This window comes from Loxodonta africana, chromosome 8 (genome assembly GCF_030014295.1).
Source record: "Loxodonta africana isolate mLoxAfr1 chromosome 8, mLoxAfr1.hap2, whole genome shotgun sequence".
Lineage (NCBI taxonomy): Eukaryota > Metazoa > Chordata > Mammalia > Proboscidea > Elephantidae > Loxodonta > Loxodonta africana.
In genome coordinates, this window is record NC_087349.1 from 57,834,384 (window position 1) to 57,852,207 (window position 17,824).

At 36.1% G+C, this 17,824-nt stretch overlaps 2 protein-coding genes across 2 annotated transcripts in view; one reads left to right on the forward strand and one right to left on the reverse strand.

Annotated features, from left to right (window-relative positions):
- The window catches only part of LOC135232234 (disintegrin and metalloproteinase domain-containing protein 22-like), a 184,955-nt gene that overhangs the window by 130,704 nt on the left and 36,427 nt on the right, over positions 1-17,824 (forward strand). The window contains exon 4 of the mRNA XM_064289962.1: positions 3,161-3,227. Within this exon, the coding sequence (XP_064146032.1) occupies positions 3,161-3,227 (67 nt within the window). The remainder of the gene's footprint in view (positions 1-3,160; positions 3,228-17,824) is intronic.
- On the reverse strand, positions 16,271-16,516 carry LOC100660755 (cytochrome c oxidase subunit 7B, mitochondrial-like). The gene has a single exon (XM_064290379.1). It carries the CDS (start codon positions 16,508-16,510, stop codon positions 16,271-16,273), a length of 240 nt encoding a protein of 79 aa, XP_064146449.1. The 5' UTR covers positions 16,511-16,516.

Below are 17,824 nucleotides of genomic sequence, written 5' to 3' on the forward strand. Positions count from 1 at the left end.
TCTCTTTCCTTCATCAACTGCATGGTTCTTTCTGAATATGCTAGTTCATCTTCCCAAAAGAAGGGATCCGGCTAGCTCTGCTAATTAACAATGCCTCAGTATGGTAAATTTTCTCTGCCACTTCCCAGGAAGTTGTTTTAGACTGATAGCAAGGCTCAGGGAAAGTCTTCTGCACACATCTGGCTGGTACCTTCTCTGTTTTTGATATGGTCTTGGATAACAGGGTGGAATGTTACCAGTTTTGTTTGAGGCAGGTGTTGACCGTACAGCTTCACTATTTTGTTAGATACACTTGGAAGTTTGTGAAATATTCGACATGTCCATGAGAAAGGAAGCTGTTGGTCAGCTGTACGACAGCTATTCTCTCCACTGTCCTCCTTTCCCTAAAGTTTGTTCAACTCTGTCTGAGTAGCCATGATATCCATGATATCCAGGGGAGGCCCCTGGAGGTGAATTTTGATTGTTTAAAGGCAGTCATGGTTGTCCAAATGCCTTTGCCAAAGGATTCATTTAGGTGTATCCATGTAATGTAATTCTGGAAAAAGACTGTTGAGAAAATGAATGTTGGAGTTTTTTTGTGTGTGTGTGTGAAGGATTTGCTCACTCTATTAAGGAAATGTGTTTTTTTTTTTTTTCTGTCTGCATGTGGTGCTTGGATTTGTAGCAGCCATGTTAGGCCCTGAGAGGAGCCTGTTAAGAGAACAGGCCTGCACCATGCTGTTGACGGAATAGAAAAGTGAACATATCCAGTTCTCATTGATTCTGCTAAATCCTCACTTAAACTAACCCTGGAATTGCCCTACTGTCAAGTGGGAATTTACTTTGATGGAATGGTAGCCTCCAAGTACTCAACCGTACAAGCTACCCCAGAGGTAATGGAACAGAAAGCCTCCACAGACCAATTAAGATGCTTGAATCACACTGTTCAGTAAATCACTTAAAACAATTAAGTCTTCCATCTTTTTCTATCTATTTGAACACATACATGATCTTCTTACTACTTATACTGTCCAACCAAAAAACCAAACCTGTCGCCATCAAGTTGATTCTGACTCATAGCAACCTTAGAGGATAGTATAGAACTGCCCCATAGGATTTCCAAGGAGTGGCTAGTGGATTCGAACTGCTGACCTTTTGGTTAGCAGCTAAGCTCTTAACCACTGCACCACCAGGACTCCACTTATGCTGTTCACAATACTATAAATTCTGCCTGTGTCAGGAAGTATTTTGCTTAGTAGCCATTCATTTGTACTTAACACATCTTAAGAGGTTTTGAAATCTAAAATCTATCCATCTAACAGAGTTGAATATTCTGAAAAGCAAATTCACATTACATTTGCCCTGGAATTTATAACAGGAAATAAGGTGATAAATATCCTGATTGTTTAAGACATTTTTAGTTTCCTACTTGCAGCTGAGAACATTCTAGCTGGTTTCCTCCTACAGTCAATAGAATGTATTCCAAGGCCAAATGAAACATGGAATAAGATTATAATGATAGGTTTCTGTCATTATGTCCCCCCAAAAATGTGTGTATCATTTTGGCTGAGCCATGATTCCTGGTATTTGTGAATCCTGTCTCTATGATGTAAATGAGGGAGGAAAGGCTGCAGTTGTGTTGGTGAGGTAGGACCCAATCTACAAGATTGGATTGTGTTTTGAGGCAATCTCTTGAGATGAAAAAGAGAGAAGCTAGCAGAGAGACAGGTGGACCTCATACCACCAAGAAAGCAGTGCGAGGAGCAGAGCATGTCCTTTGGACCCAGGGTCCCTGCACAGAGAAGCTCCTAGTCTAGGGGAAGGTAGATGAGAAGGCTGACAAGAGACAGACAGGCTTCCCCTGGAGCTGACACCCTGAATTTGGACTTTTAGTCTACTTTACTGTGAAGAAATAAATTTCTCTTTGTTAAAGCCATCCGCTTGTGGTATTTCTGTTATAGCAGCACTAGATGACTAAGACAGTTTCTTGAATGGTAATATAGGCATCACATACTAGAGGAAACTAATTATGGTATCTGCATTAGCATAATGCTTGTTTGATCATTCTGTTTACCTTTCGAACAGTTGTAGGCATACTGCTTATCATAGTGGGCCCATATGCTCAAAAATTCCCATTATTTATATGGCTGGGAGAGTTTTAACTTGGTGACCTTGAGAGCGCTGTGAAAAAAATTTTTAGTTTTGGTTCGGTGTTTACTAATAGAGCTACACTAGAAACTTGGTGTATAATTTTTACATACTAATGTTATTTAAAAGAGCCCTGGTGGTGCAGTGGTTAAGTACTAGGCTGCTACTGAAAGGTTGTCAGTTTGAACCCACCTAATGGCTCTGTGGGAGAAAGACCTGGTGATCTGCTTTCAAAAAGATTACAGCCAAGAAAACCCTATGGTGCAGTACTACTCCGTTACATGGGGTTGCTATGAGTCAGAATTGGCTTGATGGCACCCAACAACAACAATGTTATTTATATCATAGTGCTTTAAATTTAAAGACTTTAAGAACTTCTAGGGAAGTCATCTCTTGAGGCAACTCCATTAAAGAGGAAAACTTTTTTCACATATAATGGACTAAAGTGAAGTGTATTTAAGATTATATAAAACTTTCAAAAGTGTACAAAAAGATTGTTTAGAAGAGATATCAAAAGAGGGTTATTTAAAATGCTGATGGTGCGTTCCTTTTCATTTTCTTTAACTTTATTTGCCCCCCATTTTTTACTTTTGTGATGGAAACTAGTAATTTGACAAATAAAACATATCACACACGACACATAAAGAAGTGGTAGTCAATTAAAACTGTATGATAAGAAGCTAAAGTCAAATAAGAAAGAATAAAGTGTCTTTAAAATAGTGGTTGTGTTTATGGTGGTAATTTCTAGAACTGCTGACTTGATCAATGGATTCGGTTCTCCTAAAGAATGGAGTGACAGGTGTTGTAGTCAGTTCAACCTCATATCCTTTAGAAGTAGAAGGCTCTGTGTGTGTGTGTGTGTGTGTGTTTGTGTGTGTGTGTGAGTGTGAGGGGATTGGGGAGGGAGAGATTTTTTTTTTTAATCAGGGTTCACGAATTGTTAAAGCTGGTATGTGTAAGCTTGCTCAGGATTTTCAGATGTTTTACATTTCCAGGAAACTCTTTAATCGTCACCTCTTCCTTATTGTTGCAGTGATTTGCTGTCCTCTAACTATGTAGAGAGACACACTGAACATGGAGGCAAGACTGTGGAAGTTAAAGTAAGTAAAATTTTTCTCCCTTTGGGGAAATTTTTTTTGGAATATTTAGACCCTACTGATTATAATTTCAGTTTTTAGTGATAATTCTAGTATTCAGTTTTGAAGGGTTTTTATGTTTCATTATTTATCAAGAAAGATTAACAGTTACTTATTAAAAAAATAAAACTTGTTAGATACCAGAAAAAGAATTCTTAGTGTACTGTAGCAATTGTTGAAATTATATTTTGTAGACTTAATATAGCTACATGTAGTTCTTTCGTAGATTATGCCACGGGAAATAATTTCTGAAATTTGCCTTTAAGGTTAGCATTGAGAACCAAGAGGTAAAATGTTGGGAGTAGGTGCATTGCTCTCTGAATGAGAAAGACTTTCCACTGGTAAAATAGTAAAATTATTAGGTCTACAGGGAAGTCCCAGGGAGTTTAAAATACCTGGAGACAGAAATCCAAGGATACTGGTTCTTGTCAGGTGAGCCCTGAAAAGATTACACACAAATAAAAACCCCCTGAGCATAGGCACCAGAGCACTGGAGTGTGTGTGTGTGTGTGTATGTACGTGTGTTTATATTTTCCTAGTCCACTGATGATGTAATCTGTGGGTATACGAAACCAAAAGCTGCCCAGATTTAGGGCTGCTTTCTGCCCTGTGTTTAGTATAGTTAGTTTTGGCCAAATGTTTATTTTCTTCTGAAGAGCGTATAGACTGTTTAATTAGAATTGTAATGCTGTTTATGTACATTGATTTTCTTTTCCTGGTTACAAATTTGGTACATGCTCATTGTAGAAAGCTTGTAAAGTAGAGCAAAAAAAGAAAAATCACCTATACACTCACCACTGATTAACAAACTTTGATTTAATTTTGCTGCATTCCCTTCTAGGAGTTTTTTGTCCTATGCACATATTTATGTATATATTTACATAGCTGGGATCATACATATCTATAATATTGTATCTCGCTTTTTTTACTATACATTGTATTGTAAACATTTTTCCCAAGTTCTTTTCACATAAAGCCTGTGTTCACGGCTTTTCAAAGTAAGCATATTACTGCAGTAAAGCTATTTATTCAAATTATACTCTGTAATCAGTGACCAAAATAAATTACATTATCTTACTCAAATGATGACCTGAAAAGAATTGGGTTTTTCGATTATGTGCTAAATAAAAAGACTAAAACTTTTATTATTGAAAATATCAAACATATAGAAGTAGAACGAATATTATAATTAACCCCCACATATCCATCATCCAACTTCAACAATTTCTACCTTTTACCAGTCTTATTTTCTCTCTCCCTCACTTTTTTTTTTTTGACATAGAATGTTTTAGGTAAATTCTAGACCTTAGGGCATTTCTCCAATAAATGCTTCATTTTACATCTCTTAAATCAAATCTGTTAATTTTTACTAGTGTTCTAAGCATTATAATTATGCCATTTCCTCCAGAAAGTTATTACAACCTGGTTAAGGCTGGTTGATTTAATGATTGATTGATTGATATCCCAGCATTACTGCAGAAAGAACATGAGTATTCTTTTAGGTGTGACGTGGGAGAATGCAGCCCTTTTGCTAATAGGTGGAAAAAAACCTAAGACTCAAGGTTTAGAATCTCCTGACTCTTTTTATCCTCATCTCGGTATATTTGGCTTTACTTCTCTATTCTATATGCTAATGTTTTTCTGAATGCAAAATAGTTCTTATTTCTTTGTTAAAGAGAAAATGAAGCAGGAAGTTTGCTGTGTGTTTCCACCTCCGTGTATCAGTGGAATGATGGAATACAAATATGAACATGGAAGCTAGATCCAGCAAACAATCTGCTATCTCTACAGTAACATCCCTTTTCAGTAAACTTGTATTTAATCTACAAAGTGTACTTTACTCTGAAATTGTTAGGCTCCCTGGATATATAGATAACACACAGAGTACTGACTTGACTAGAATCTTTGCTCATTTTCTAGCCTGCGAATTGCATTTTCTTCCTTGATGGCTTTGCCAACCCTCAAGCCTATCAACCCAGGAAATGAGAAATCCAAACTCCATCAAACCCCAGGATGAAAGGATGTTTCTCCCTCTAAGGAAACCACTTTGATCTCATCTAGCACCTCCATTTGTTTCCAGTCTGTTTAAAAATCTAACTCAATATTCTCCTCTGGGTTTCATCCAGGAACCACATCGATTCTGTTGAATCCTACTCCATGAATCCCAAGTCAGTAGGTAATCTTTTCCCTGGTGGTTCCCTCATATCTTGCCCTCTGTGCTTAGCTCCTTAGGGTGTCTCTTTTCACATGGAATCTGTTAGAATTCTTGCTTCTTTATTGAAGACTCAGAATTTTCTTAAGCATTTTTTTTCACTATACATGAGCCAAATAAAATTGTAAAATCGTAGAATGCCATATTTTGTGTTTTCCTCCTCTTCCTTAAAGAAGGCTTTAAATGTTTTGACTTCTCTTTTACCTTCCCTATAATCGATCGATGGCAGTGGGTTTTGTTATAATCCCTGTGGGAATTCTGGTGGCATAGTGGTTAAGAGCTACGGCTGCTAACGAAAAGGCTGGCAGTTCTAATCTACCAGGTGCTCCTTGGAAACCATATGGGGCAGTTCTACTCTGACCTATAGGGTCGCTATGAGTCAGAATCAACTCGATGGCCACGGGTTTGGGTTTTTTGTTTTATGATCTCTGTAATTGTTTTTTTTTTTTTAATTTATTTTTAGTATTCTTTAAGTTGGCTGTTCTTTTATGGGAGTGAGATAAATGAAAGGGTATATGAAACCAACGGTAGATCATACCTCTGTATGGAGAACTTTTTTTGTGTGTTGGTTGGCACAAACATGTTTATATTTATCTAGAGGATGCAACTTTAGAATCAAAATCATTATGTTAGACTTAAATGATGGCTAGAAGTTAGTCTATTAAATGGTCTGTTCAAGAGTGATTGAAATTTCATTTGTAAAAATTTAGGTACAATGCATCTGATCTAAGGATATGAGTGTGAATGTTGGAAAAGGAATACATTAGTGTGAAAAAATATATAATAGCTGCTTTGGTGAATCTTTTAGATTACAATTTTATTTTAAAAATATACCTACACCTCACGTATTGACTGTCTTCGTTACCCAGCATCTCACATTTACTACAGTAGTAAAAAATCTAATATCTGACTGCTCATTAATGACATACGTCTAGCAGTAATGGATACTGAGGTAAAAGACGAGAACAATGCTAACTCTGAGGTTAAGGTTATGTGTCAGCTTGGCTGGGTCATGATTCTCAGTGGTTTGGCAGTTGTGTAATGATGTAATTTGGCAGTTACGTAATGATGTACCATATGTCTATGCAAATAATGCACACCGTCTATGTTTGTCTGCCAGTCGTGCCCTCTCCTTGTGAGATATTTTTGTAAGTGTGCTTTGCAGATTTTTTTTTTTATAGCAACATGTAAAAAAAATTGGCATAGTGGTGCTTATGAAAATATCTCATGGGGGAGGATGCGGTTAGTAAACAAATTTAGGAGGTGCATGTTATTTGCATAAAAATACAGTAATCATCGTCCATTTTGTGATCTGATGTGGTCATCCTCCATTTTTGTGTAACGGCGATTTTTGCGTAACGCCTTGGTCTTTGGAACCTAACCATATCGATAAGTGAGGAGTGGGTGTATTTTAATTGCAAAATATAACACTGACACAGAAATTCACATAAATGTATAGCTTGATTAATTACTGAAAGATGAACATTTAACTACCATACAGTACCCAGTACAAAGAATAGAGTTTGGCCAGCTTCTTTGAAAGCTTCCATGTGCCCTTTCCCAACCCAGGTCTCTCCTTCCTCCTTTTAGAAGATTTGTAAGCACTTCCCTGACTTTTATGGTAATCCCATCTTTACTTTTCTTTAAAGTTTTATCACCCAAGTGTGCATCTTTAAACACTGTAGTTTAGTTTTGCCTTTTTAGTTTTTTCTTTAATATGTAAGTTTTAAAAATGTTCTTTTAATCTATTGGGTTCCCTTTAATCTCCCTTTTTTTTTCCTCCTGCAATTTATTTGTTAAATAGCCCAGACTATTTATTATTTAAGAGTTTCCAACAGTCTGGATTTTGCTTATGATTAGAATTTTATGTTTAGAGTAAAATGAAATACATTTTAGTGATTATTTCTTAAATAAGGATTTGCATTATTTGCAAGGACATCATATGCCTCAGTGAAGGGGCAGTTTTATCTCGTTAAATAGACGCATAATCCTGATTTTAAAGTTCTTCTAAAACCTTTTTTTATTTTTACCTTTTTCAGAAGTCTCAAAGATAGTCTTTTAAGCAGAAAAAGTGAGGTACTTTTTTTTTTCTTTTGATACAACATATTGCTCCCATCTTTCACTTTTCATTTACTTCCCGTTCATTTAAAAATTAAATTCTAAATTTGCCCCTTAGTTTTAGGAAGAACTTTTCTGTATTTAATATGGACTTTAAAATAATTTTTAAGGCAAAACCTTAGGTAGAATACCTTGGGAATGGAATCTGTTTATTTTCATCGTGGAGTACTGTGGCTCTAGATTTTTAAGACAAAAGAGATTGGGATTAAGGTGTAGCAACAAATGAGTCTAAACAGTGCAATTGGGTGTTTTATTGTTAACAAACTTTTTATCGTGAGGTTGAAAACTGCTAGTATTTGTTTAATTGAAGTTTCTAGTTATATTGGCTCTAGTTATAACAGTAATGGCTAACATTTATTGCTCATGTTGTGATAGGCAAACAAATTTACATGTATTCAATCCTCACAACAACCTTGTGGTTATAAGTATAACCATTATCCCACTTCACAAGAATCTGAGGTTTAGAGAGGTTTGTTACTTGCTAAAGGTACTATGAAAATTAAATGCGTTTTACTTACACTTATTGTATGCGTTATTATTCTTTAATAGTTTTGATATTTAATTCTTAATAGTCTTAATTATTCCTTAATAAGGTCTTTTATCTTTAAACTTAAACAGTGGACTGCTTTTAAAGATCCTTTGGATATTTCTCTCAAATTTGGTTATGCATTTGGGTAGTTTTTTTCTGACTCTCTTGGCTCATTGCCTTGGCCAAAAATGGTAAAGACACAGTCCAGTCCAAAGTCAGTTTTATTTATCTTTGAATGGAAATCTCAGGAAAATAGTTATAGTATCAGGTTTAGAACTCTAGGAAAGGAATAGTAAACCTTTTATATGTGCCAATAATATGTATAGATTGGGGGAGGGGGAAGATTTCCTTGAGGTCAAAAAGTGAAAATAGACATCTTGGAATGATTTATTATACTTACCACACATGAATGATGATGACCCATTAGCAATATCATTAGTTTTGGTAGTTTTTCTTTTTTTTTTAGTTGATTTGCCTAATCTCCTATGATAATCAAAAATAATATTTGATAAGTGTCTTTTTTTTATTAGCTTAACTTATTTCTAAACTACTATACTCAAGCACCTCCAACTCATCCTTCAGTCGGTGTCCTAAACCGTCAGGATGGGTGTGTACAGAGAAACCCATTATATAGTGTTGACTTGTGACTGGTAATTGGCTGGCTATTAACCCATTACTGAATTGAATTGAATTCACTCAAAAAAAATCGTCATCTCAAAATCTTTATGTTCATAGTGGCAGTAAGAAGATGGATAAGAAAGCAAAGGTTGAAGCCGGAAATGGGCAAGGAAATTGGAGAGAGAACTGCGTGTTGGGGAGCAGGTGTCAGAGGAGGAAGTGTCTGCTTAAGTGTGGGAGAGGTTATTGTGACTGTAGGGAATTTGTTACCCTGATGATGGTGGTATAATTGCTATTAAAAAAAAATTATTTTGACAGGTTAGGCAAACTGAAATGAACTAGGTTATTTCTGGAAGCTGAGGAAATTAAGGAAGTTGATTTAGAAGCAGAGAGAAAGCCTGGAGTTTTTCTGCAGAACAGCTTTTCTCCTGCTGCTCACATCCATCTTCCCTCCCTGGAGTTGGAGCTCCGTGAAAGATTTCTAGCTGAGGACAGCACCATCTCCCAGCAGGCACCTGTGCTACAAGCAGAGGCTCCAGATTTCTTTTGTACTCATTTTTCTAAGTCAGAGTTCCAGCTCCTTTCATTAAAAAGGGACACCTTTTTTATCCTGCTTTAATCTTTTTTGTTTTCCACAATGAATGCCTCACTAAATAGGAAAAATACAGTAGAGGACAGAAGTAACTAATGACTTAGAAAATTTTAACATGATGACTGTCAGGACGACAGATAATTAATTCTCTGGCTCTTACTAACTTTGTGGTTGCTATGAACCAGCACAGCATCTGTAGGAAATTGCTTGTGTTTTTGAATTGTGTTTAAGCTATTTCATGTCATTTTTTAGATTTCTCCATGTAGAACATAGTTTTCAACACTTGAATACTTCAAAAGAGGCACAAAGGGTCGAAATAGTTTTCAACACTTGAACACTTGAAACATTAAAGAAATCACCTTCCTTAAAAAAAAAAAATTTTTTTTTTTTCCTTACGATACCCTTTAAGGTATTTTGTTTATAAAAAGCAAAACAAAACGAATTACGTGGTGCTACATAATATTGGTTGGAGCCTTGATGACGCAGTGGTTAATAGCTTGGCTGCTAACCAAAAGGTTGACAGTTCAAATCCACCAGCTACTCCTTGGAAACCCTTTGGAGCAGTTCTACTCTGTCCTATGGGGTCGCTATGAGTTGGAATTGACTCAACTGCAACGGGTTTGGTTTTTGTTTTGGTTTATATAATATTGTGGACTTCTTTCTTAAGTATAAAATGTTCTCAGTTTATCATTCATGATAAAATTTTGCTCATTTAAAAAGTAGGTATCTTAGTTATCCAGTTCTGCTGTAACAGAAATTTCACTTGAAAGAACAGAAATTTATTTTCTTACAGTTGTGGCAGCTAAAAAGTCCAAATCAAGGTCTCTGGTGTGTTGATTCCTTCTGTGGGCCTCTCTCCTAGTATCTGGTGACTGCTGGCAGTCCTTTTTGTTTCTTTACTTGTAGATGATCCTCAGGTGGCCTCTGTCTTCTCCTTGTGTGCCTTTCTTCTGTTCTTTTCATTAAATACCACTTAGAAGTAGTTAGGCTTAAGACCCACCCTACTCTGGCACCACCTCATTAACATAACAGAAGAAGGTCCTTGTTTCCAAACAGGGTCATATTCACAGGTACAGGTGTTAGGACTCCAACACATATTTTTGGGGAACACAACTCAGTCCATAACAGTAGGTTATAGTTTAGTGACTGTATTCTTTTTAATGACAAGAGCTTTACTTAACATATCCTTTTATGAGTCATGGAGTTTTCTCGAATTACACTGCATATAATTGAATAGCACAGGAATGCTTCAACTGTTTCTTTTTTTGGCCATGGGAACACAAAAATAGCTATTAAACTGCCAAAGTATCACAGATACATACTTATTGCTGCAGAAAAGATGAACAAAGGGGTTAACCTTTTTTCTTACCCTGGATGTCATGTTTTCTTCCTATTGATTTTACAAAACTGCACTGCCATCTATAATCTTTGTTGTTTCTCTAGAAGCAAGAGGGGTAAGTGATTAAGAAGAAAAGAAAAACCATACCTTGCTATGCAGTAAATTTTGCTGCCTGCATTAATATAAAGCCATCCATACTGTTCCATCAGTGATGAATCTTCTGACGTAGAGAAGTAGAGGCTTATGTCTTTCAAGTACCTTTTTAGTTTATATATATAAATTTTTTTTTGAGGCTGTTTTTGAGATGAAAAGCAAACAATAGTGACTGTTGCCAAGTAATCTAAATATTAAAGCTTTTTATCTAATTTCCTTTTGTTTTTGTTTTTAACAGAACTTAGTCACAGTGTTTCCCTTCCAAAATACCTTTTCTTATTTATACTTTTCCCTTATATTTGAGAAACATACTTTCTCTGTCTTTAATTCTAAGTATGGTAGTTTTTCTGGAGATTTTCTTAGTAAGGGGTTACTTAGTTACCTAGACAGTAATTGAGTCACATTGCTTGGGAAGGTGGTTTTAGAAAGGATTTCTTAGAAAAAGATCTATTTATAGAAGTTGTCTCTTGTTGTTAGATGCTGATGAGTCTGTTCTGACTCATAGATACCCCATGTACAACAGAATGAAACACTGCCTGGTCTTGCTCCCTCCTCACAATCGTTGCTGTGTTCAAGCCCATCATTGTAGCCACTGTATCAGTCCATCTCATTGAGGGTCTTCCTCTTTTTTGCTGACCCTCTACTTCACCAAGCATGATGTCTTTCACCAGGGACTGGTCCTTTCTGATAACGTGTCCAAAGCATATGAGACAAAGTCTTGCCAACCTTGCTTCTAAGCAGCATTCTGATTGTACTTATTCCAAGACAGATATGTTCATTCTTCAGGCAGTCCGTGGTATTATTTTTTGCCAGTAACATAATTCAGATGCATCAGTTCTTCTTCTGTCATCCTTATTCGTTGTCCAGCTTTCAAATGCATATTAGGTGATCAAAAATAAACCAGCTTGGATCAGGTGCACCTTAGTTCTCAAAGTGGTGTCTTCACTTTTTAATACTTTATAGAGGTCTTTTGCAGCATATTTGCCCAGTGCAATACATTGTTTGATTTCCTGACTGTTGCTTCCATGGCCGTTGATTGTGGATCTAAGTAAAATGAAATCCTTGGTCCAGTAGTGAGGAATTTTGTTTTCTTTATTTTGAGGTATAATCCATACTGAAGGCTGTAGTCTTTGATGTTCATCAGTAAGTGCTTCAAGTCCTCTTCAATTTCAGCAAGTAAGGTTGTGTCCTCTACATGTAGCAGGTTATGAATTAGTCTTCCTCCAATCCTGATGTTACATTTTTCTTAATGTAGTTCACTTTATTGGATTATTTACTCAGCATGGAGATTGAATAAGGGTGGTGAAAGAATATGACCCTTTCCTGATTTTAAACCATGCAGTATCCCTTTGTTTTGTTTGAGCAGCTTCAACTTGGGCTACATACAAGTTCCACGTGAACACAATCAAGAGTCCTGGGATTCCGGTTCTTCACAATGTTATCCATAATTTGTTATGATCCACACAGTAGAGTGTTTCCTGTAGTCAGTAAAACACAGGTAATCATCTTTCTGGTATTTTCTGCCTTCAGCGATGATATCCTTCATTCCATGTCCTCTTCCTGAATCTGGCTTGAATTTCTCGCAGTTCTCTATCAATGTACTGCTGTGACCATTTTTAATTACCTACAGCAAAATTTTACTTATGTGTGGTATTAATGATATTGTTTGATAATTTCTGCATTCTGTTGGATCACCTGTGTTTGGAATGGACAAAAATATGGATCTCTTCAAGTCAGTTGGTCAGATAACTATCTTCCAAATTTCTTAGCGTAGACTAGTGAGTGCTTCCAGCATTGCATCCATTTGTTGAAACATCTCAGTTGATATTCCATCAGTTTCAGGAGCCTTGTTTTTCACCAGTGTCTTCAGTGCAGCTTGGGCTTCTTCCTTCAGTACCATTGATTCTTGATCATAGCCTACCTCCTGAAATGGTTGGACATTGACCAGTTCTTCTTGGTACAGTGACTCTGTGTATTTCTTCTACCTTCTTCTTTTTTGTTTTTGAATTGGGTTTAAGTGAAGGTTTACAGTTCAAGTCAGTTTCTCATACAAAAACTTACGCACACACTGTTGTGTGACCCTAGTTGCCCTTCCTGTAATGTGACAGCACACTCCTCATCTCCATCCTGTATTTCCCGTGACCATTCAGTCAGCTCCTGTCCACCTCTGCTTTCTCATCTTGCCTTTGGACAGGAGCTGTCAACTCAGTCTCCATGGGGCAGTTCTAGCCTGTCCTATAGGGTCACTATGAAATGGAATTGACTTGATGGCATGTAACACTAACAAACTAAATTTCATTATTCTTTAATGACTTCAGTAGCTCCTAACTGTTGACATAAAAATGAGAGTATATATAGATTCTACAAGAATGAGATGTAGACTTTTTAAAAAATAAAAATACAATTTGAGTTAGTCTTTTTGTAATTTAATAAGAAATTATTGAAATGAATTTTGGTCATGGTAGTGGGATTCAATTCCAGGATCCTCTGATTTAGAGAGAACTCTGTAACTGTAAATAGGACCAGCACAGGAAACCTTGTTCTTTGGGCCCTGGGAGTTTGAGCTGCTACTCCTTTTTAAATACTTTATTCTCAAATAATGAATTAGATCAGAAAGAGAACTCATTAATTTTCTCTGTTTCTAGTATAGGAGCCATGATATTTCCACAGAAATATTTTAAATCTTGTATAAAAGAATAGTTGGAAAAGCCATATTTTATGATGGCTAGTGTATGGGAGACCTTGTGAGTTAGTTTCATTGACTGATAATCACCATATGTTTGCTGTCCTACAGAAAGACTATCCTTTCCCTTTCTATCTTTTAACTCAGGCTTAAGGACTATGTCTTAGAGGCAGATAACTACTGCTAGTTTTTTATGCCAGTGGTTTAATACAAGTTGCTTGGAAGAGTTAACCCCTTCTTACAAATCTAAACTCATTTTGCTTCCTTAAGGCTGTTGATGGCATATTCTCTCCAGTTAATGAAAAACTCACCTTAACTGATTCAAAAAATAGACTTTTTCTACTTTTCTTTAAAATCATTCTAAAAGTTTTTGTATTTTTTAAATGGCCCCATAGGTGCTCATTTTACTGCCAGGGATTTCTTGTTTTGCATAATCAATTTTTCTTTTTATACCATAGAATGTATACCATAGCCTCTTTGAACGACATGATAACCTGATGGCATCAGTCCTGGTAACTGGACTGAGGAATCATAAGAGTAGAAGTAGTGATAGTAGTAATAGCAAATACTTGTGTGTATGTGCCAGGCATTGGTCTAAGTGCTTTATGTGCCATAAATCACTTAAATCCCCTAACTGCCCTATACATACTATTGTTATCCTCATTTTGCAGATGAGTAAACTGAGGCACAAGAAGTAACTTGGCCAAGAACTTGAAGCCAGGCAGTACAGCACAAGGGCTCTTGTTCTTATCTACTACAGCCTACTGCCTTCCTGCAAAGGAAGAACCATAATAGAGGAATTAAAATGAAAATATTTTTACTATAGCACTTCTACAATTTACTGTGTGGAATTGCATTTCATTTAGCAGTTGTTTTAGTAAGCTATACTTTGAATATGCAATTGTTTGGGTCAAGTTAGTCTCAGTTATTTAAATCTAAAATTTCCACTATTACAAAGATGATGAAATGCCTTGTAAGAAAGCTGTGTTTTTTTTTTAAACCATTTTCCCTGGGGCTTATTTTTAGCCCTTCTATGTCCTCAGTGGAAGTTGGAAAAAAAATTTTTTTTTTTGTGTCCTCAATGGAAGTTGGATTGTGTATTGTTTAGTGTAGGGAAGCACCGTGACTTCTACACAATTACTGTTTGAACTATGTTGCCGTCTTGCACATGGCAAACACATGCCTCAGTTTTTATGCCCATGTTATTATGCCTGTGTGTAAATTTCTCTGCATCTGGAGGAAATGTGAAGTTTTATGGGCAAGAGTAACTAATCATCCTGCCAAAAGCTAGAAAATATTTGGTTGTATTCCTGCCAAGGTGCTTTAGAATTACCCCCAATCCTCCCTGCACCCCACCCCCCACACACAAAGAGAGTAAAAGAGCTACACAAATCCAATAAAGAAGCAAATAAAATGTTTCTTCCCTCAAATGCAACGTTAGTTATTTCCAGGTATGTCTCCTAACTACTTTTTCTATGCCACTAGTCTATCTATTTAGTATCATTTTGATGAGTTTGGTGGTGTGTGCACGTCCCCTGGCATGCTTGTGCAGACATATGCTCCTCTGCCATCTTGTATTCAGTGTCATTTCAGGAAGGCCTCAGATTTCATGATTTAATAATCTTTGCATTATAGAAAAAAATTCTTTGGGAATTAAGTGAATTTTTCTTTCCCCTGGGACTAAAGCAAGGTTACTCTAGGTCCATCATCATGTATAATGCATCAGCTGTCTTAATGGCATTGTTAAGATTGCAAGTGACCTTAACTCTGTAGCCTGAAGAAAACATATTGGTCTGTTACCAGTTTAAACAGGTCAGGTATCTTAGTGCTGGGAATCAGGAAAAATGAAAAGTGACAGCTGTTGTCAGCATGAGTTATCTTTCTAAGCTCTCTTTGTAATCTGTTTGAGTAGAAAGTCCCCTTTATTTTCTGTCTGGTGTAAGATTTTTTTCTTCAGTTAAGTATCTAAAGGGTTATTTCATCTGTTAATTTTCTTCTTTTTTTTTTTTATCCATAAACTTAAAGGATATGCTGCTCAGCCATAAATTAAAAGAAAAATCAAAGTAGCACTCCACTAATGATGTTTCTATGTATGGAACCAATTAACTATTTCACAATAGAATATGTTTTCTCTATTAATTCTAGTATAGAATAAATCTTTTCATTATATGTCTCATTAAATTCTACTCTTGCAGATTTTTTGAAATCAGAGTGAACTAACTTTGATTGAAGTGGAAGCTGTGAAAGTGTTGCTTTTGACAAGTGTTATCTGTTTTTAAGCAAAATATATGAATTCTTCCCTCATGTCCAAAATTAGCCTGTTTTCTTATTCATTTATATAAAAAAAAATCTTACTTTACAGTGAATAAGTGGCTGTGATAAAAATAAGAATGGGTAATGAAAACCAGAGAAATAAGTACCGTATTTACTTCAAATATTTAGTCTACTGATTCTGTGTTGATTCTGTATTAGCATGTCTCTTATTTCATTTCTAACATGCTTTTTTTTTTTTTTTAATGACTTCACTCTTTTATTTTGGTCAAGCTTGTCAGAGTTGTTTTTTTTTAACAAGTGTTTTCAAAGTACCAGCTTTCCTTTACTAATACTTAATTTCCAATAATTTTTGCTTTTTTTATTTTTAAGTTTCAAATGTACTTATTTCTTTAGTAATGCCATGTTTTAATGGATACATAGTGCTTTCCCTTGGCATCAGTTATAAGTTGGTTTTGAAACAATTCAGTGTTATATTACCAGCTGGTTTGACTACTGATCTCTCCATTCCTTTGGGGTGACTCTGCCTACAGGGGACAGGTTCCATTCTGTGCCAGTTTGTGTTGCTGTATGTGTCCATACAGCAACATAGACAGTAAGTAGCTCCACAAGCATTACCATATTGTCATGGAAATCAGGTGCATATTTCTGGTGGGTTTGCCTTGCCATCGTTTGCTGAATGCTTCGAACTCGAAGATGACTTAGTGCATTTTTGGCCATGGGAAAAATCATTTAGAAGTAAACAGAATTGTGGCAACTGCAGCTGCTTGCTAGGTGAAGTTCACGTCTGGTACCCTTGCAAAGAGCCCTGAAAAACAAAATCTAATTTCTGCTTTAATCTTTGTAATTTCCTTCTAGTTTTTTTTGTCTGGCTGTTGTTCTTTCTTTAGCTCTTTCAGTTAAATGTTTAGTTTACTAGTTACCAACCTGTTGTTCTTTTCTATAAGTATCTAGGGATGAAAATTTACTCTTAAGTACCATTTTAGCAGCATCCCATGAGTTCTGATATACAGGAATATTGTTTTGGTCCACTGATATATATATATATATTTTTTTTCTAATTTACACTATGACTTTTATATGACTTGTAAATTATTTGTTTTTTAAAATAATTATAAATGATTAAAAAGTCTATTAACATTTTTAAAATTTCAAAACATATAAGCATCTTTTATTTTATTGTGTTTTAGGTGAAAGTTTACAGCGCCAATTAGTTTCTCATTCAAAAATTTCTACTAATTGTTTTGTGACATTGGTTGCAATCCCTGCAATGTGTCAGTATTCTCCGCTTTCCCTTTATACCCCAGGTTCCTTGTGTCCATTCCTGCAGGTTTCCTGTCCCTTCCTGGCCTCTTGTCTTTGCTTTTGGGTAGGTGTTGTCCATTTGGTCTTGTATACTTGATTGAACTAAGAAGCATGTTGCACACATGTCCTATTGTTTGTTTTATAGGCTTGTTTAAGGATTGACTGCTATCCAAAAGGTCAGCAGTTCGAAACCACCAGCAGCTTCGTGGGAGAAAGATGTGGTAGTCTGCTTCTGTACAGATTTATAGCCTTGGAAACCCTATGGGTCACTGTAATTCAGAATCGACTCCGTGCCAGTGGACTTTTTTTTTTGATCTAATCTTTGACTGAAAAATGGACTTTGGGAGTGGCTTCAGTTCTGAGTTAGTGAAGTGTTGGGGGTTCCTGCAATCTCTGTCAGACCAGTAAATCTGGTCCTTTTTTTGTGAATTTAAATTTTATGCTACATTTTTCTCCTGCTTTGCCTGGGACCCTCTATTATGATCTTTCTCAGAGGGATCAGTGGTGGTAGCTGGGCACCGTATATTTCTTCTGGGCTCAGACTGGTGGAGGCTGTGATTCACGTGGTCCATTAGTCCTTTGGACTAATATTTTCCTTGTGTCTTTGGTTTTCTTCATTCTGTGTTGCTCAGACAGAATGGGACCAATAGATGTATTTTAGATGGCCACTCGCAAGCTCTTAAGACCCCAGAATGTAGAACATTCTTTCTGTGAACTATGTTATGCCAGTTGACCTAGATA

What these genes read in the sequence shown, in the direction of transcription:
- LOC100660755 (XM_064290379.1), bottom strand. Translation starts at nt 16,510, where the DNA reads ATGATTTTTCCCATGGCCAAAAATGCACTAAGTCATCTTCGAGTTCGA.